The sequence below is a fragment of the Ostrea edulis genome, chromosome 1, assembly GCF_947568905.1.
Source record: "Ostrea edulis chromosome 1, xbOstEdul1.1, whole genome shotgun sequence".
Lineage (NCBI taxonomy): Eukaryota > Metazoa > Mollusca > Bivalvia > Ostreida > Ostreidae > Ostrea > Ostrea edulis.
Window position 1 is genome coordinate 16789401 of NC_079164.1, and position 22461 is coordinate 16811861.

The window sequence follows — 22461 nt, forward strand, 5'->3', positions numbered from 1 at the left end:
CGGTACTTCATTTTCCATTATTATATGATCTTTGAGAATGCAATTTACGCTGAGAAAAGGCAGGGTTTAACGGATACTTTGCCATTTTAATTCCAGATGCGTCGATATCAAATTTATGGCAAATGTGACTGAAAATAAAACTGCTTTAAATGAGTGTTTATTGCACGCAAGGTAAACCCGGTGTCTAACGTTATCATTACTGACGCGCACCTGCACAAGAGGTAAACAGATTGCTCCTTTACTCAGAATATATCGCTGAAAGAGGCGGATTATTCGGAGAACTAAGTTTCTTAATGTTGGGCACGGTTATGGACTTTTAATTGGTTACTTACTTATGAGTTATATACAGGGGATGATTGCTTGATGTTAACAAACAGGGTTAGAAGTTCGATTTCAATCACCGGGTTCAATGCAACATTGATGGGTTCAGTTCCAGAAATTGAAGAACCTGCTAAATCATCAATAGCGACAGCAACACGGTTAGATATAAATATTTTTGACAGCATAGAAAGTTGCTTCAATACCTAGTTAAACACCACTCTGATGTTGATATTAAAAAGATGCTGGAGTTCCTCATTGACAATATCTTCGTAGTCTTTGGTGATCAGGTCTTCCAATGGTCTGTTATAATTCCCACTGGCACGAATTGTGCTCCTTTATTGGCTGACCTCTTTTTATATATAATTTATTCAAAGGCATTTACATGATAATTTTTTTTTTGCTGTGGCCTTCAACTCGATATTTAGATATAGCGACGACGTTTTATCTATTTTAAAACAATAATCATTTTCATTCATATGTCGATTCGATATATCCCAGTGAACTCGAAATAAAAGGCACCACAGAATCTTCCACGTCTGCTTCCAATCTGATTAATATCAGATCCTAGATTGCGTCAGCTTCATACTTGAATATTTTATTGAACATTGATGATAACGACAAAAGTAAAATCAACTTTATGACGAACGGGATGAGCAGCTACTCCATTGTCACTTCCCATATTTATGTAGCAATATTCCATCATCACCTGCATATGGACTTTATGTCTCTCAACTGATTCAGTACGCAAGAGTTTGTTCTGCGTATGGCCAGGCAGGCTACTGACAAATAAGTTGATGTTACACAGGTTTCAACAGTTTCGTTAAAAGTCAGTATTTCGCAAATTTTATGGTCGTTATAACGATCTAATTTGTCCGACATGTTCCATACATGACTACGGATTACTCCGTTTACCGTATCAAGATAAAGGACTCACGGCGGGTGTGACCAGTCGACAGGGGATGCTTACTTTTCCTAGGCACTTAATCCCACATCTGGTATGTCCAGGCGTCCGTATTTGCCCTCTTTTGTGTTTTTTAAAGGAGTTATGAGATTTGATCACTGTTCGTTATCTTCACCTTTTCATACATACGATTGGCGCGAATATCGATAGAACCACAACAGTCCTCGAATGATCTCCAATTCTATTGGTTATTTCTGCCATCATGTAGCATCAATAGAAGATTAACTACCCGACAAACCCTGCAAACATTGTTTTCCAGATATTTATTAAATTAAGGGAAATGTTTGATAATTTACTCAGCTGCAGAGCGATTTCCATACAAGCAAACCGAATCCGCGTTCCAACCAAATCGAACCCACCAATGTTGCATTGAACCCGGTGTAAATGCTATGAGATCTTTGAGTCAAATAAATAAACTATCTTATAATCAATGGAAATTTAATCTTCTTAGTTTACTTTTTGGGAAGCCAAACAAAGATTTTAAGATATTTGGAAGAATAAATATTGACTTAACGAGTTTTAACTGTTGATATCTGCATTTGTCACCTCCCTGATAAAGAGTGCGAGAAGTAATGGGAACAGTTTCGTTTTCTCACAGGCAATTACATTTAAACAATTTAAGTTAGGAAGATATTTGACACGAAATTTTAATAAATACTTAAAACGAGTTCCCCTTTAAAATGTTATACACCGCAGATTGACGCTTTTAAATCAAACTACACATTACATTTAAAACCTGAAAGTGCAGACAGAAAATTAACTCTGCCGCTTGACTTGGTTTTGAAAATTAACTTTCAAAACATAAGGGAATATTAAGTGGTTTTAGTCGTACAATTTCAGTGTAAAGTTCTGTATGTTCCCACTAAATGTTTCAATTTGAAAAAAATATATACTCCTAGTCAGATAAATTGATCTACTATGAGAATGAAAACAATATTTATGAACGACTCTGTTTCGGATTACGAGATGTTGAATGACAATAGGTAATGTATATTTGTAATAGAAGGGATTGCTTCCAGTTCGTAATTAATACCACATAAAGATTAGATAACGTCCATTTCGTTAAACGCCATTGTGGAAAAAAGATCCCGACTTGGACATATAAACGATCTATTTAAAACCATTTAAAAGTTCACCCACTTCATGTGTATGAGCAAACGAAATATTAGAGGCCGTAAACCCGCACATAGAACCCCTGTCTATTGTAAGCAAACACCTTATTGGTAAGTCAATATAGGTCTGATTTAAATTTATGGAATTTTACTGCATGGGCGTCTGTTGGATCAAATATCTGATTTGGTGCATGAGAGACGGGTAACAATCGAGGCTCTTTATTCTTTTTAAAACCAAACAAGAAAACCAATATGCAATTAATAGCTCAGTGATCGAAGGCGAAAACCGAGTCACAACCTGTGGTCAAGAACTATCGGACTATATTGTTCCTTAGTAGACTATACTATGAGATTGCTCCTAAAGGAGGTATGAATACCTAGCGTTTTTTAAAATCAGTGGCAAGAATTGCATATTGAACTAAAGGATTTAACATATATTTAGAGATGATAATAAAGGCAATCATTTTTACCATTTATTTTTATATTAAAATTTTATTTACAATAATATGATTTTGAAAAGAAATCTAGAGTAATATGAAGGAAACAAAACTCGTAGATAATTTATATATTATTCATTTAAAGGGGAATTAGCTGTGGACGTGATCGCAACTATTTTTTTTTAAATCCCTCATTGACATGAGAATATATAATAATGACTAATAGAAACATTTACTTTGTATAAGAAGAGAAAGCTAATATGTTAGATAACCAGTTTTAGTGTAAAGAAATATATAAGGAGGAATTATTGGCTTGCAAACCAATAGTATTATTTAATCACCAAAATTACATATTCATGTGCCTGTTTTTGCATGAGGATAGAAAGTGTTTGAAATCATTAAATACTGGTATTATTACTGAAATATATAAGATGGGACAATTTTAATTGCATTAAAGTTTTGGTGACAAAATGACAGTTAATGCCCCTTTAAGGGAGACAACCAGCAGGAAATCCATACACAATGATGCCAAATGTTATAAGTTGCATTTATATGACCTAAGAGCAAGCTTAATCGGAAGGTTAAGTAAAGTTAACAATATGAGGTTGTGATTTTGGAAGAAAGCATTCATCCCGCCCCCTGGAATGCATGTACAACTTTCCATTGGAAAAGAGTTTGCATTAAAATTTACTTCATTTACTAAATTACTGTGTGTAATATACTTTCAAGTAAACTTATTTTTGGTTGTATTATACATGCATATATCACATAGAACAAGATCATATATGTATATACCAAATGTGGTATTATTTTCATTGGAGGAACTCCATCATCTTTCTAATATCAATTTTAGAGTATTTGTGCGTAGAAACAGAGAAGTGGGTTTTTTTTTACTGATAACAAAATATGAATATTTTCGAGCTCCATTTTTATTGAAGACGCATCTGTCTGTGATGTCAAAACGTGTAGTCTTTAAAATGTCATGAAGATGATGGTGTAAATTGTTAAATAGTTGCACGTTTTGATGCTGTTGATTTTGGAGAAGTTTTGAGATTTCAAATTTACTTAATTAAAGTTCTTTGGAATTTCTGAGAATCCATATTTGATTTACACCACTTCTTGCATATGTTATGGCAAAATATGTCTGAAGTTTCTCCTTCATAGCAGTAATATTTTTGTGAGGAGTAAAACCAGGGGATTGGCAGAACATTTTCTGAATCTTACAATGTATCTCTGTAAGGGTTTTTGTAAAGGTTTGGAATGCAGTATAGGGACGGGAACTTAAACCCATTCGTCCCATTGATTGAGATATGAAATGTGTTTAAAACTGAAACATGCTTTGGAAGAATTTCGTCTTTTGAAAGGGAACAAGTGTAAGCTGGATTACCAAATGTGGAATTTAAAAAGACAAGTTCTTCTAGCATGCAGTTGTGATAAAGAGCCTTAGAAAAAAGGCAATGTTCTAACAGGCTTTGTCAACTGGAACCAGTGCATATTCCTTATGTAACCTATCTAATTCTTTCATCTAAATACAGAAGGATAGATAGTACGCATTTTCATTTTAACGTGTCTAACATGACGTTTTAATATTCGTTGTGTACTCTTTATCCATTCTGACAAGTGACAAGTTATTCAATCCATCGTGGCATAATCTTCGACGGAATTCATGATAGAGATGAAGTTCTGTCCCCACTTGATAGAGCGGGTCTCTCTGAATTCCTGACAAAATTTACTCTCATGTCATTGTGACTTGCATTATTATAGGTTCAAAGTAGAAAAACTGTATTAATTTCTAATTTAATGAATAACCAAAGAAAATGTACATGTTGCTAACTTTTTAAAAATGTCAAACATGCATACATACAAACAGAAGTGCAGCATAAGAAAATTACACGATTTTGTTAAACAAGATAATGTATATATTAAAATGAAAAAATCATAAAAACTGGTTAAAATGACAAAATTTTAATTCTCACAGTTTCAAAAAATTCTGCATTACAGCTTATATAAATCAATCGTGGATATTAGGGAAATCGTTGTATAATAGACATACGAAGACTGTTCGATATGTAACGTGTATTGTACCACAGCGCGATAACACTTTGCACGATTTCGTGGATGATGATACTCTTGAATAGCTCTATTCAATACCTTTCCAAAGGTATAAACACAAGCCTTCATCTCCACATGCATAGTTTTAAACTTATAGTCATTTCAATAGAGCCAGTCATTTACCACTGTTGTAAAAATGGTTGGGAAACGGGATGAGAATGTTGAAGTAATTAGAGCTTATATAAAAGTTCGCACAAAACTCGGTTATTCGGTAATGCAGATTTTTACTGAATTGGGGGAAGTTCATGGGTCTGATAAGGTATCTTATGAGACAGTTCGTAGGTGGAGAAAGAAATTTCTGACTGGCATAGAGTCCGTCAAAGATTCATCAAAATCTGGCCGACCTGTGACTGTAACAGGCAAGACAAATGTCGCAAAAGTCAGGGAAATAATTGAAAGTGATGGCAGATGTACACGATTCGTGATATTACCGAAACTGTTGGCATATCACTATCGCGGGCGCATTTCATTTTGAAGCGTATTTTGAAAATACGAAAGATTTCTGCCAGATGGCCTGGATACCGCATATATTGACAGATGACCAAAAACGGGTACGAGTACAAACCGCTAAGCAATTACTCAAAATATTTCCCAAATTCAATTAAATACAATTTGCAAACATTGTTACTGTTGACGAAACATGTGTTCACTATTTCGAACCAGTAAGAAAAATTGGAAACAAAATATGGCTAAATAAACACGGTAGAAGGCCTGTAGTTGCCAAACGAACCAAAAACACAAAGAAGGTTCTTTATTGCATATTCTTCTCATGTGATGGTATAACCGTACAAATTCCGGTGCCGAAGGGCAAAAGTGTTACAGGTTAGTATTACTGAGATGTTATACTAAAGAATCTCAATAAATATTACCATAAACGACGCCCTGTGTCAGGATTTAGGTATGTTCGTCTACTTCATGATAATGCTCCATCACAAACATCTGAGCTTGTGAAGCAATTCTTTAAGTCGGAGAAGGTTACCGTCTTGCCACACCCATCATACTCTCCAGATCTAGCCCCATGCGAATTTTTCCTTTTTTCCAAAACTTAAAAAGTTCTTATCTGGTCGTCGTTACAAGTGCCGACAAGCCCTTGGCTCAGCCATCAGTCAGTGCCTCAGAGGTCTACCTAAATCAGCGTACCGTGACGGATTTCAGAAATGGATTCAGAAATTGAAATTATGTATTTCAAACCGTGGAGAATACTTTGAAGGGATGTAATGTTCATTTCACTATTTGAGTCGAATCCTTTTGAGATATCGTACAATACATACTACATATCGAACAACCCTTGTATAGATAATTATTTAGAGAAAATATAAATTTTTCAGTTTAAAATAGTTTATCACTTTTGTTCCTAGAGAATAAAATTCCTACAAAAGATATATTCTATCATGCACAAAGTTGAATTAATAAAACAAATTGCAAAAACCTATGACATCACATAAAGTTAGAGCTACATTGAAGTTGAAACATGATGGAATATATTACTGAACTTTTTTATGACTAAGAATTTTGCTGATGTTGACATCCCGTATTACTTTGTTAGTATATTTGAGTTTATGGAACTGACGGCATGATTCGGAAAGTGTAAAGAGCCTATGATGAGCAATATCTATATTCACAGAATTCAGTCTGTAAATTCTAGTGTTGGAAAATCCAAACATGGACTTGCTTTGGCTTCATATAACTTATTCAAAACTTTGAAAGGAACAGAGTAACATTTTGTATTACAAGATGTAGATTGATTGTATGTATATTGTTTAACGTCCCTCTCGAGATTTTTTCACTCATATGGAGACGTCACCATTTCCGGTGAAGGGCTGCAAAATTATGGCCTATACTCTGCGCTTACGGCATTTGAGCAGGGATGTATCTTTATCGTGCCATACCTACTGTGACACGGGACCTCGGTTTTTGCGGTCTCATCCGAAGGACCATCCCATTTAGTCGCCTCTTACGACAAGCAAGGGGTAATGAGGATCTATTCTAACCCGGATCCCCACGAGAGCACGATGTAGACCTGATTGTTGATGTTGGTAAAGGTGAATTGAATGAGATATTGTGTACATTTGGTTTGTGTATATTGTGTACATTTGGTTTGTGTATATTGTGTATATTTGGTTTGTGTATATTGTGTACATTTGGTTTGTGTATATTGTGTACATTTGGTTTGTGTATATTGTGTACATTTGGTTTGTGTATATTGTGTACATTTGGTCTGTGTATATTGTGTACATTTGGTTTGTGTATATTGTGTACATTTGGTTTGTGTATATTGTGTATATTTGGTTTGTGTGAAAAGTCCCATTATTCTCATGTTTACTTGTAAGATTTCTCACTTTTTTTTTTTTTTTTTTTTTTTTTTTTTTTTTTTTTTTTACATTTAGTTATCATTGCACCCATATGGAAAAGCAGTGCCTATCGTGTCTTTATTCAGTGATCTGTTCGTTGCCTACAAAAAGGGGTAGTTACATGTAAAGTTGGATATATGAATTGATTTCCCTTAACTCTTAATTAATTTTACACAAACTTATCTTAATGAGCCAGATGAAATTTACCTTTTTGCACTGAAATTCTACATTTAGCTGACTGTTATAAATAGCATAATTAAATCTTCATAATGTACTTTAATACATGCATAAAGTGATAAAGGCTAATTTAACAACCAAATCGTCAACATTTGTCATATCTCTTTTTGTATCGGTTGTGACCCTTTTACACTCAATTTGTTAATAAATTTAAACATATATCTTTTTGTCTTGCCATACAAATAGGCCCCTATCCAACCGTCAACCCGTTCTGTTTAAAACGCACGATATCAACAGTTTTATCCCCTAGAATCTATGGTAAGAATACGGAGGTGCATATTGAAATTATCGAGATAAAGAGCTGCAAGTGCAGTTTATGGATGAAATTTTATGTGAATCAGAAAAAAATTACATAGTAGTACTAAACCCTTCTTCAAAGTATAAGACCCTGTAACTCATCACTTAATACCGAATCTCTAGAGTTCCTGCTATTAGTGTCAGGAGTCTACTTATCACTTAATACCGAATCTCTAGAGTTCCTGCTATTAGTGTCAGGAGTCTACTTATCACTTAATACCGAATCTCTAGAGTTCCTGCTATTAGTGTCAGGAGTCTACTTATCACTTAATACCGAATCTCTAGAGTTCCTGTTATTAGTCTCAGAAGTCTGTAATTCGACTGTAATGAAAAAGAAATAAGATTTATTGCAAATACAAATCACTATGAAAAAGGAAAATTGTACTAAAATCTTTATCCCTAAACAAGTTGATGTTATAAGGGTTTCAACAATCCCGTTCAAAGTCGCAAATTCTGTGGTCGTTATAACGATCTATAGTTTGCCAATACAACCTATCAATGGGTCAAATGCTGTCTGACGTGTTTCATACCGATTGTTAGACCTTTCTTGGCACATTGATTTTGACTACGGATTGCTCCGATTACCTGGTCAAGCTATAGGACTCATGGCTGGTATGACCGGTCGACAGGTGGTGCCTACTCCTTCTAGGCACCTGATCCCACCTCTGGTATATCCAGGGGTCCGTGTTTGCCCAACTATCTATTTTGTATTGCTTGTAGGAGTTATGAGATTGATCACTGTTCGTTATCTTCACCTTGCATGCAGCGCATTATATTGGATTAAAATCGAGTAATTTATCTATGATGTTAAAACAAATGTCTTATAAACACATTACGACTTGAACAAGTTGTTTTGCGACTACAGGAACGTACATCTTTAAGTTTACAAATACTAGTGTTGTAGATTGTGATGATGTTAATAAGAATTTAAACGAGAGTTATTTTTATAAGGGTGATTTTTAGACTATGGGTATGTTCAGTAGTAGCTTGTTTTGTTTACATTTTCTAGAACTTTACTTGCTAAAATTATGTTTTAGTTTTATGTTTTAGTATAAATAGACGGTAGATTTTGTGGTTAAAAGGGCACTCTGCAGAATTAATTGGATATTACATCACTGGGGACGAGCCATCACTGATCTATGTAATTCATACTTCGACGGCGCTATAAATAGGCTTATTCTTGTATGTGAATTTATGGACTTTGCTTACTGTAAGATAACATTTTTCCATCATACAGGTGTATATTCTATTGTAAATAAATTGGAGAATTGGAATTAAATATTTCAATTGCTTTATTGATTTTCGCTGGCATTTCGAATTATTCTGACGCACAAGTCATTAACACTCCCCGCTTTTCGCGATGAATTTCATCTACGGTAATCGGGTGTTAAGGATCCTCTGTGCAGAAGAAGAATGTTTGGACAAGTATAACTGTATATCTTAGCTAAGTCACCCATACTACATTATGGTACTAAATCATCCTAGGACACCATCCTACTTTTAAAAATTCTCAAATATTTATTTGTAATTTTATTTACTAATGATATATTAAACTAAGAACAAAAAAGTTTTACCTATACTAAATCACTTGGTACAAAATCCAAGTTTCGTAGTCGGGTAACCATGATATTGTGTCTATAATTATTAACCAATAATTATCAATGACTGGTAGTAATAAAGGACAGGGTGTCATACTCTCTAAACTCGGTGTTCCACTTATCTAATTAATATTGAATATAAAAGAACCACAAATATTAGTAATTGTTTGGGTGACCAACAGAAACAGGATATCAGAGATATGAATCCTTACTCAGATTATATTTAGGATATTTATTCTCTCTCTCGGTCTTTGTTAATGAAAATAGCATAAAATGAGTACCCACTACCTTGTTTTCGAGTGTCGTTCATAAAGCGACACATCCAGAAATCTAACATTTGAAATAACATTTAAGAGACACGGACAGTTTTATATCGCTGTATCAGCATGTTTCTGTCGGTCTCTCGGGTCACCCAAATAATCTCTGTTATACCAGTAATAATTAGAAAATGCATTGAAGTCTTCTCTATCATGCCCAAACACAAACCCTCACTAATGTCCAAAATACTACTATTAGTAAGTTCTTGACTAAAATTCTTCTGAAAGGCCATGATACACAGTCTTGAAACATGAATGAAGATATTTTGAATGTGTAGAAGAAAACTAATTATTTTTTCAATTTGCATTTTCCATTGAAACATATATGCATATATTGAACAACTTAGTATAATTTTACTTTTCACATTCACATTTCACATTCACCTCCCATTCAAACATATTCACACACAAATAGTTCTACATGCATAAAATTTCAGTACTTGTAACTTAGAGAGATTTTAGGTATAGTGTATAAAGCTCTTGATAGTAAGTCTTCATATTTCAAGTCTAAAAAAGTAATATGCCGTGTACAAAATATATATACTTGTATATATTTATATAGAATAATTAAATTTTACATTTGTGGCTCAAAAATGTTTTTCCAGTTTGTCCATTGATTTTCAAAGTCGGACAGTTTAGAATTATGTATTGATATGCGCCTGAAGAATCATCCGATGGTCCGACGGCAACATGCTGATAGAGCGATATAAAACTGTCCTTGTCTCTTTTAAATTTATTTCATAAAAGACACCACAGAGTCGTCCACTTCTACTTCATATTTAGATATCATATTGAAAGTAGACATTAACGACAAACTGACAACTCAACTGTATGACAAACGGGATGATTTCAGCTTCTCTATCGTCAACTTCCGATATTTATGTAGCAATATTCCATTATCACATGCGTATGGTGTTTATATTTCTCAACTGATTCGATACGCAAGAGCTTGTTCTGCGTATGGTCAGTTTTTAAATCAAGGCAAGCTACTGACAAACAAGTTGATGGTACAGGGGTTTCAACAGTCTCGATTGAAGTCAGCATTTTGCAATTTCTATGGTTCGTCAATACAACCTATCATTGGGTCAAGTGCTGTCTGACGTGTTTCATACCAATTGTTAGGCCGTTCTTCGCACACTGATTTTGACTACGGGTGACTCCGTTTACCTGATCAGGATATATGGCTCACGTCGGGTGTGACCAGTAGACAGGAGATGCTTACTCCTCCTAGGCACCTGATCCCACCCTTGGTGTGTCCAGGAGTCTGTGTTTGCCCAACTCTCTATTTAGTATTGCTTATAGGAGTTATGAGATTTATCACTTTTCGTTATCTTCACCTTTCATGTAGTTTTAGAACAAACTTTGAAGATATCTTGCACACCTAAATCATTAATTCCATAGGGAGTTAATTACTCGCGTGAAACACATACTATGTGTGTTAATCTTTTCTCTCGCCCCTCAATTCGGTTCCTCCTTCGCTCGGGCACCAAATATCTTGGTACTCGAGAAAGGTTCACCAACATATGTTTGGAAACTTCTTGAACATTGAAAAACCACACGAAATTACATACAGAATAGGAAGCTCACACCTACGGCGCGCACGATGTAAGGATACCCAAAAAACATTCACTACATATTTAAATCCAACACCATTATTAAGCGCAATCACATTTTATCGGGCCTTTCCCGTAATGCCTGGATATATTGCACATGCAGGAAAGGCCCGATACTTTACGATGGACTGAGTGAGCTTCTGTAATACATTCAACACATCTAGGGTCTATGGTGTGATCTCGACTATTGAGTAAATAATCTTGAAAATGAAATCAAACAGAAATAGTAACCAGGACGGGCTGATTGTTCTGTAACATACATGATTTATAGTGACTATAATTCACACCAATCGAAATCTTGCTCAGACTGACACTCTTTTTCAGTGTATGGTTAATTTGTGTGAAGAATATTTAATCTCGTTAAAGTGCATTCATTAATATAGATTATCAACAGTGCGCATGTTAAATAACTTTCTGTCGTTCGCGTTCTCTGTAATTAAATTCTCATTCAACATTTATAATTTCTATGCCATACTTGATGAGGTTACAACTATAACGACACTCAAAAGCATAGTGCGTGTATATGTTCACAAAATACACTATGGCTCTGTTCCAAATTGTCTTTTCAACACATTCTTTAAAAGTCAATTTCGTCATCGTCATAAATATATACATTGGGGAATTTCCTGCAAAATCGAAAGCAGCAAATAATAATTGCTCGGTGTTTGTCGTCAAGGGGCAAAAAAATGCCAGCGGATCAGAGTTTGGGCCGGGAGGTGCTGATGCTTGTGGTAGGGGTAGCTATTGTGATCGTCCCATACTGGTACGATAGACGCTTGCAAGGAGTGAATGAGAAGATGCAGAAAATTCTTGCACAGACCGAAAAAACAAACAAGGATACTCTTCAGGTCGTGAGGTCTGAATGTGATACCAAGTATGAAAGACTGAAGTTTTTCTATGATGATTACATCAAACGTTTGCATGATGAACAGGTTCATCGAGTTCAGAGGCTGGAAAATTCTTACGAGAATGTGATATACCACTTGGAAGAAGCATATAAAACTAAAGTACCACGAAAAGGGGGGAAAATTGACGGTGAGAGGGCATTTTTTGAATTTCTTGGTTAAAATTCAGCAGCTCGGTTTTTGCTATTGGTTCCCTCATTGAGGAAACCATCTGGGTACAGTTTGCCATTTGAAAAAAGTGTTGAAATTTGTTTATATTTATGCCCCCTTCAAAGAAGCATATTGCTTTGAACCTGTTGGTCGGTAGACCACATGTTGTCCGCTCAATATCTTGAGAACCATTCTCTTGATGATAATGATATTTCATATGTATGTTGGTTATGAGTAGAAGAGGACCCCTATTGTTTTTCAGGTCATAGGTCAAAGGTCAATCCACTCTGGATATAGGAATATAATGTTCGCTCAATATATTGAGAACCCTTTGCTTGACAGACATCACACTGGTACATCCTAAGGAGTAGATGACCCCTATTGATTTTCAGGTCATATGGTCAAAGGTCAAGGGTCAAACTGGGCATAGGAATAAACTGACCATTCAATTTCTAGAGAACCCTGTGCTTGACAGACATCAAACTTGGTACACCAGTACATCTTTAAAACAAGATGACCCCTATTGATTTTGAGGTCACATGGTCAAAGGTCATGGGTCAAACTGGACATAGTAATATAATGTCCGCTCAATATCTTGAAAACTCTTTGCTTGACAGACATCAAACTTAGTACAATGGTATATCTTCAGGAGAAGATGACTCCTATCGATTTTGAGGTCACATGGTCAAAGATCAAGGGTCAAACTAGACATAGGAATATACTGGCCACTCAATGTCTAGAGAACCCTTTGCTTGACAGACATCAAACTTGGTGCACTGGTACGTCATTAGGAGAAGATGACCCCTATTGATTTTAAGATCACATGGTCAAAGGTCAAGGGTCAAACTGGGCATAGTAATATACTGTCCACTCAATATCTTGATAACCCTTTTGCTTGACAGACATCAAACTTAGTACACTGGTACATTTTTAGGAGAAGACGACCCTTATTGATTTTGAGGTCAAAGGTCAATAGTTGAACTGGACATAGTAATATATTGTCTCCTATATTTTAAGAATTCTTTGCTTGATTGACACTAAAGTTGGTACGCTGGTACATCATAAAGAGTAGACGACCCCTACCGATTTTAGGTCACATGGTAAATCCACTCTTGACATAGGAAGATATTGTCTGCTCAATATTTTGAATTGATGATACTACTCTCAATTAAATGATGTATGTGTATAACCCTTTTCAATTTTGCACCATGGGGGCATATGTGTTTTACAAACATCTCCTTCTTTTGACAGTTTCAGCAACCACAGGAAACACATCGTGTCCAGACGGTTGGGTCGCTTTTGGTCCTTCCTGTTACATAGTTATCCACACAGTCGCCACTATGCCGTCAGCAATGGTAAAGGGACAATCATCTGATTCTGAGGGAGGGGTGGGCTGGTACATTTGAAGGGGACACATTTCGTAAAACCAAGATATATTCATTTCGTGTTTTGCCAAAAAAACAGAATACCAAAAGTATTGTTGCAAATAAAAATAGATATATTAACATTTCCCTTATTTTACATAGTCATTCTAATGTTATAATATCTCAGATATTAAACTATGCAAACCCGGAAGTGGGATTTTACGTTAGGGGCCCATCTGAAAACAACTCTAATCAAGAATATAGAGATCAGAATATTTTTGAAGTAAAGGTAGAAAAATTGTTTTCAAAATATACAAGAGGATTTATTACCTAAAAGTACTTGATGGTCGTCTCCCAAGATTTCAAGTGGCATAAATTTTCAGATTACATGTACCTTTCTGAAAGACATAATGATAGAAAGGAAAAAGCTCACGAGGAATAGCCAAGTGATTCATCTTGCTCATTCATTTTTTAGGTAATTTAAGAAAGACAAGGATTGTACTTTCATTTTCATATCTAAATCCATGATAAGCAAAGTTACAATAAAACGTGAAGTTTGGAGCGTAACATATTCATTGAATGTCATTGGTATTGTAATGATGATTTAAATAATCGCATGTAAAAGATATGGTTTACATACGATCTTATTTAGCTCAGTGAGTTTTCAATAAACTTTCATTTATATAGTCTGATGAGAGCATTTTGATTGAAACTTTACTATGATGATCAATCGGAACATCGTTCGGCCTTTTCCATCAAATCGAGAAAAAACCGCGGATGTAGGCTCCAGAATACAACGATGCTCACATGTGATGAAAATGTGCATTGGTGTATTACCGACTAGGCGGGACAAATGTGACAAAACTAAAACTTTTTGCTGTCATTTTTGTTCTTTTTAATATCAAATATCTTAAAATGGTCTGTTTAATTTAAGTACATGTAGTTTTAGTGTAATAAAATGTTTTATTCGAGAAATAGCTGTCTCGATCTTACACGTGATATCATATGTAAACAAAAGATGGCGATGGGATTTTCAAAAGAAATTGCCAGTGAAATCTTTGTTCAGTTAAATGTCATATCTAATTACACTATTTCGAGAGTGAGCCACACAATGTGCAAATTGTGGGCAACGCATTGATTTTTCTTGTCGAGTGAGCCAAAGTTACTCGGAGCTCCTCGCGTGACTCGGTCTCGCGCATTAACGCTCTTCATGAAGTATGACGATGTGAAGCGTCTCAGTTCATACCTCATGCATTTTCAAAAATGAAATTTATTTCTTAAATTTATACATTCCCAAACACAGGCATTCGACGTTTAAAATATATATGATAAAATATTGTCCTCCTATAAACAAAATATTCACAAGGTATATATCATGCCGCAATCTTTGTTTTCTTTTTTACCAGTGCATCGCTTGGAATTTTCGACGAAAAGTTCAATATAATATGATAATTAGACCCCTACCGTCTAGAAGCAACTCTGTCAATGTCTTACCTTTCAAATCGTCACGGTGAACTGAACATAAAGTTCAATCAACCGTCAAACATCATCAACTACTTCTCAAATGCGAGAAATCGGCAAAGGGAGGACAGAAGTTGACATAATTATGCAAATAGGAATTCCTTTGCTGATGTACTCTGTTGTTTATGTGAAAAAAGGGGTGACAGTGAATGCAGGTTAGTGTATAGCCCTGCAAACAATAAAATTCCAGTGGTTTTGGGACAGGCTGGCACGGGAAGGTTAGTAAATCTATCGCAATGCCGAAACAACATTGGAAATGCTCAAGAGCCCCTCCTCTCTTTTTTTGCTTCGACTCCAGCCCACTAAGTTTTGTCATTGTGACAACACTGAAAATTTACAGACATTTGACTGTATAAATGTCACTGTGAACGTGTGAGAGTATGCCCACGTGTACGCGTGTGCGGGTGTTAATATTCAGTTAATGTGAACTTTTCTTAAATATTACGTATGACATTTACTTTCAAGTAATTAATACAACGAATGTACGAATAAGTGAAGTTATCATGTTTAACGTTGAAAAAAAAATATAATATATACCAATAGATATTATAGTGTTCAAGATCCACTACCTCGCTAACATATTTACAGCTGATTATTACTATTTTCAATTTTATCGACCAATTAGAAAATGACTATCCCAAATTTATGTCCACTTCTGTCCCCTCTTTGCCGATTTGTCGCATTTGAGAAGCAGTAGACGATGTTTGACGGTTGATTATAGCCGATAAATGGACTTTATTTCCAGTTCACCATCACGATGCGGGAGTTACGATCTTCACAGAGTTGCTTCTAGACGATAGGGGTCTAATTATCATATAATCTCGAACTTTTCGCCGAAAATTGCAAGCGATACAGCTTGTGAAAAAAAGAAAACCAAGATGGCGGCATAATATACCTTGTGAATATTTTGTTTACAGGAAGACAATATTTAAAACGTCGAGTGCCTGTGATTCTCAACTATTTTCTCTGTGATAACATTTGAAGTTTCTGTGTGTCAATTTCCCCATATACTCAACTGGATGTAAATTTCTCTTTTTCCATGCCAATGAATGACGTCAGTGTGGGGGCAGTATGGAAATTAACATGGACGTCATGTGTATTTCAATTTCTATTAAGGACACAAAGTTTGCTGGGCATCACTATGTGAAGTGATTAACTTCAATGGAAATCGTGATAATGTGCATATCTGATTCATGGAAAACGTGATAAGTTATGCGTAACGACTTTGCCGTCTTGCAAAACATCACGTTTTTCGTTGTAGTTAATTACCTCACATACCGAACTTAGACTGTGATTCTTTAGATATACTACAGCTAGCGAGTGTACAAGTACTGTGAAATTCCAAAAGATAACAGATATACCTGTACCCAGTTCCCTTTGTTTATCTGTTTTGGCAATCTTCGGTTATAGAAATTTAGTAAAAAGAAGACGGGAAGGTAGCCGAACTTTGCAATTGAAAATTTAGGAATTAACCACTTTAATTAACTTAAACTGTGTAAGTAAGATCTAAATGTATGTATATATAATTATATTCATATATATGTATATTGTTTTATTTGCAGCATCACTGTCACAGTCTGAATTCAAAATTAGCGGAACTTGAGACCGAACAGGAGAGAAACTTCATCGTTCAACATATAAAAGACCTCAGAATGTCAGGTGATAATACCAGGTCACTGGTATACAAGGTTTAAACAAATATATGCATGAATATATGAAAGGTGAAGATAACAAACAATAATCAATCTCATAACTCCTATAAGCAATACAAAATAGAAAGTTGCACAAACACGGACCACTGGACACATCAGAGGTGGGATCAGGTGCCTAGGAGGGGTAAGCATCCCATGTACATAATCCCACCTCTGGTATATTCAGGGGTCCGTGTTTGCCCAACTCTCTATTTTGTATTCCTTATAGAAGTTATGAGATTGACCACTGTTCGTTATCCTCACCTTTTATATATTGAAAAATAAATATTGTAGTTGTAGGTACATTAGTTCAGAAAGAGCAGGTAGCACTAAATTTTGTCTTTATAGATTTTGTCATTGATTTCAAAACTATCACATTGTTTGCATTCAATAGGTCATCAAAATTGATAATGTTTTTTTTAATTTTTTTTTTTTCAAACATATGTTTCTATCGTTTGAAAAATGTGTACATTTCATGACATAGTGAAATTAATCATGGATTATACTTCTGCAATCCCACATTGTACATGTCCTTAAACATCTTTCAATATTATTCTAGTTTCTACAGAAATACAATGGTTACAAGTTCGAAATTTAGTAAACGAGCTCCTTAAATCTCTAGGCAAACTGAAAAGATAATTTTCGAAACCAAAATCTTTTTTTTAAATCTGCAATTCATTAATTTAGGTGAGTTATTGATATCACTACAGGGACTCCATTCTATAACAAAGGACTCTAGCCAGTTAAGGCTATGAAATGTTTGATTTATCAATATGTGCGACAATTCACAAAAATTAAGCATATCTTTTATATACTTTATCTATCAGTGTATAAATGACCCATCCATACAATACCTGTAAAATAACAATATATTACATTACACCACAGAGTCGTCCACTTCTGCTTCATATTTAGATATTTTATTGAAAGTAGACATTAACGGCAAACTGACAACTCAAATGTATAACAAACGGGATGATTTCAGCTTCTCCATCGTCAACTTCCCACATTTATGTAGCAATATTCCATTATCACCTTCATATGGTGTTTATATATCTCAACTGATTCGATATGCAAGAGCCTGTTCTGGGTATAGTCAGTTTTTAAATCGAGGTAAGCTACTGACAAACAAGCTGATGGTACAGGGATTTCAACAGTCTCGATTGAAGTAAGCATTTCGCAAATTCTATGGTCGATATAACGATCTAGTTCGTCAATACAACCTCGCATTGGGTCAAATGCTGTCTGACGTGTATCATACCGATTGTTAAGCCGTTCTTGGCACACTGATTTGACTGAGGATAACTCCGTTTACCTGATCAGGATATGGGGCTCACGGCGGGTGTGACCGGTCAACAGGGGATGCTTACTCCTCCTAGGCACCTCCTTATCCCACCTCTGGTGTGTCCAGGGGTCCGTGTTTGCCCAACTATCTATGTTGTATTGCTTGTAGGAGTTATGAGATTGATCACTGTTCGTTATCTTCACCTTGCTGTTACTCTTTTTCTGAACACATAACCATTCTTACATATATTTTAACTTTTTGATAATGGATACATGAAAGGTGAAGATAACGAACAGTGATCAATGTCATAACTCCCACAAGCAATACAAGATAGATAGTTGGACAAACACGGAGGAGTAAGCATCCCCTGTCGACCGGTCACACCCGCCGTGAGCCCTATATTCTGATCAGGTAAACGGAGTTAACCGCAGTCAAAATCAGTGTGCCAAGAACGGCTTAACAATACATGTCACTTGCTCCAAACATCATATGCTTTGGGGCACTTGATTTAATATGGAGGGTAAATTTAACAAATTATAGGCCTTACTACCTTTTCAATAATATTCAAATTCTCATAATCCCTAATTATACAAGAATAAAGTAAAATTTGGCGGACAGCCGGTCAATTTTATCAAACAAATGTATCTGACAATTAATTAGTAATTGGTAAATTAAAATAACGAACCATAAAGAACTTTCGATGCTTGTTCTCTTTGCATTATTAAAATCTCCACCTCTTGATAAGAATATGCCCAAAGAACGAAACTCTTTTACATTTTCAATAGTGATACTATAGAACAAAAGATTACGTTTTGTCACAGGACGTTTTGAAAAAATAAGTACCTTTGTTTAGGCTATGTTCACAGTAAATTTCCATGAATTGCAATGTTTTGGTAAAGATATCAAGTGAGTGTTGTAAATCAGACGCAGTTAAAACAGTGTCATAGGTATTAAATGTAAATAAATTTTAACATAATAAACATGTCATCTTGCACTTGCATACTAGAACATGAAAAGGTTAAGACAACAAACAGTGATCAATCTAATAATTCCCATAAAGAATACAAAATCAAGAGTAGGGAAAACACACTCCCTATACATACCAGAGGTGGGATCAGGTTTCTTTGAAGAATAAGTATCCCATGTCGACCGGTCAAACTCAGTGTGTAAAGAACGGCCTATTAATTGGTATGAAACACGTTAGACAGCAGTTGACCTATTTTTGGTTAATCAGTTAGTTTTAACGACCACAAAATTTGCAAAGTGCTAACTTTAAACGATACTATTGTTCCGGAACCTCTGTAACGTCAACGTATTTGTCAGTAATCTGCCTCATTATAAAAACTTCTCATACGTAGAACATATTCTTGCATATCGAATCAGTTGAGATATGTACATTATTCCAAACAATATATCTGAATATGAATTAACAATCTTTTTGGATAACTTACACCAAAAAACAAGTATTTTTCACAAATAGATGTAATAACATCCACACATTTACCTACATGTAGGTTTTCCCTCACTTCAAAAATACTTCTTCCATATTTGATTTTTGTAATATTAAGTCTCTTTTTCATATATACATGTACAATAAAATCTTTACTGTAGGTCCTCTCTATTCTGCTGATCATAATTAATACAATATAATTTTTCCAAATTTTGGCTTGCATTGTTGTTAACGAGATCTCCGAGTGATCAAAAAGTGTGAACTTTTGCCGATACCTTTCTGATCCGGATCCACAAAACTTCATAAACACTAAATTGAGGAGTCGATATGCAAATCAGGGATAATGTACGATCCAAAAGCAGTATAATTCAAATTTATGCATAAATAAAAGTATTATGTTTGGTTGTTATGAAAGGTCACAGTGTATAGTCTGTGAAGTGCAGTCACATATGCATTCATCGTAGTTATATGTTATGGGTTGTTCGTTATCACTTTCATGAAAGGTGAAGATAACGAACAGTGATCAATCTCATAACTCCTATAAGCAATACAAAATAGATAGTTGGGCAAACACGGACCCCTGGACACACCAGAGGTGGGGTCAGGTGCCTAGGAGGAGTAAATATCCCCTGTCGACCGGTCACACCCGCCGTGAGCCCTATATCCTGATCAGGTAAATGGAGTTATCCGTAGTCAAAATCAGTGAGTCAAGAAAGGCCTAAAAATTGATATGAAACACGTCAGACAGCATTTGACCCAATGTTAGGTTAACTCTTGAAGGAAGGAGTATTATACGAATATTACATAAACACATCTCTTGATCACTTTAATTTGAAGTTTAGAGCGGTGAATTTTGACAGAGTCTACGTGGATAGGAGGATCAGACGCCGTCATTGAGGGACAGTGGTACTGGATGACGTCACAAGTGACGTTTGCATTCACAGACTGGGTGGAGGGGGAACCAAACAATGACAGAGGTGGCGAGGATTGTGTTCACATTAACCCCGGGTCAGGGTATCACTGGAATGATGCCTCCTGTACAATAGCCTACAAATTCATCTGTGAGAAACAGGTAATGGTATTGAAAACCCATCTGGGGAACATGAAATTCGAAAATAGATCCAATGTATCCCGTGTTGTATATTGTTTGAAATTATGTTTTTTCTATTTGTAGAAGGAAGTTTAAAAGACAACCGTCAACTGGTGGGCGGAAAGTGTTCTTATGGAGCGGCTTATACAGTCGAATTTTGTTTGCTGTGTTATCTGCTGCGTTCGTCTACATACTTTCATTTTTGATATTATAACCATGATGAGACAACAAAAGCCACCAGATGTTCGACATCAGAATACTTTTTAATTCGTCATCTAAAGAACACATGTACTGCATTCACAACATCTCGGATCAGAGGCCACAAAAAGACTGGATGAGACGGGAGCATTCGGGGAATATTGGAATTTTTTTTTAAAAAACATCGTTTTCTGAATAAAACCGATTACAATTTGTGATCTGGATCAATTTAAAGATTTTTTTCAGAGCAGGACTAAAATATGACTATTCGGTTTAAGATTGGAAATTATTAGTATAAAAAGTCGTGTGATCTTCAGGAATTTGAAGGAATCTCTTTAGTTGTAGATTCCAAAGAACCACTGAAATTGTTGGCCTTTTGGCCCCATGAGGAAAACTCGTCAAATGAAAAAGAGCCATTGAAATAATACACATGTTAAGTGAGATTCTGCCAAAAAAATAAATCGCCAAGCTTTCAACTACTTTTTGAGAGACAAAATTGCCAATATTTATCTTTGTAAAATGTTGTCGAGTTAAATTGCTGAAATCTACCGAAGAATTGTATTGTAATTACTGCATGTGATGTGAAAGTATTGTCCTTTCTGACATGTTACTTATTTTTCAAGTAAACTCTGCAACATAACTAATGTGACTGCACTGTAATTGCTTTATGTGATGGGAAAGTATGCTAAAATTGCATTATGCTGTAATTACTATATATGATGTGAAGTGTGTTGTGGTTGTAAGGAACTGTAATTAATGTATGCAATGTGAGAGTATAAAACATCATCATAATAATATACATGTAATAAAGAATGTACTATTTTGTTCCATGTACATTAGAGAATTGTTCACTCATACAGAGACGTCGCCAGTTGCAGGTGAAGTGACCCAATTTAGATTTATGCATGCCACTCAGGGCCGTTACAGTGATAAAAAAAATTATCGTGCAAAACGCCTGCCCTGACACCGGACCTCCGTTTTTAAGGACAAATCCCAAAATACCCGTGATCTTACCTCCTGTTATAAATTAAGGTATATCAACTTCAAGGAAGTGGTGAAATAGTGGGGTATAAATTACTGAGGTCAGAGGTATTCAAATAAATTAAAAGTGATTGGGATTGAATATTTAAAGACAAAAGTTTGCCTTTTTGGACAAAATATACAAACATGCAAGTATATGATGAAATGTAAGCAATTCCTTCATACGAGTGTCGTTACGCATTCCGCACTAGTTGTGGAATAATGGTCTGATTCATTTTGACGTTGCTTTTTCATTCCCTGGAAACGTCTACAGGACAAAGATCATTTTATCGGAGTGATGATTGTGAAATTAGAACAACCCGATCACCACTGAATTCATCAACGTCTAACTGGTAAATATAATATAGTCAGATACATTTCCGTAGCAGAAAATAAAATCATTAATTGATTAACCACTCATTCCATTGATT

General features: G+C 35.3%; 1 protein-coding gene across 1 annotated transcript; it reads left to right on the forward strand.

Moving 5' to 3' along the window:
• Positions 1-11972: 11972 nt before the first annotated feature.
• On the forward strand, positions 11973-21835 carry LOC125662253 (ladderlectin-like). The gene is made up of 5 exons (XM_048894430.2): positions 11973-12391; positions 13663-13766; positions 16859-16955; positions 20583-20794; positions 20897-21835. Exons 1-5 carry the CDS (start codon positions 12043-12045, stop codon positions 20906-20908), a joined length of 774 nt encoding a protein of 257 aa, XP_048750387.1. The 5' UTR covers positions 11973-12042; the 3' UTR covers positions 20909-21835.
• The last annotated feature ends 626 nt before the right edge of the window (positions 21836-22461 follow it).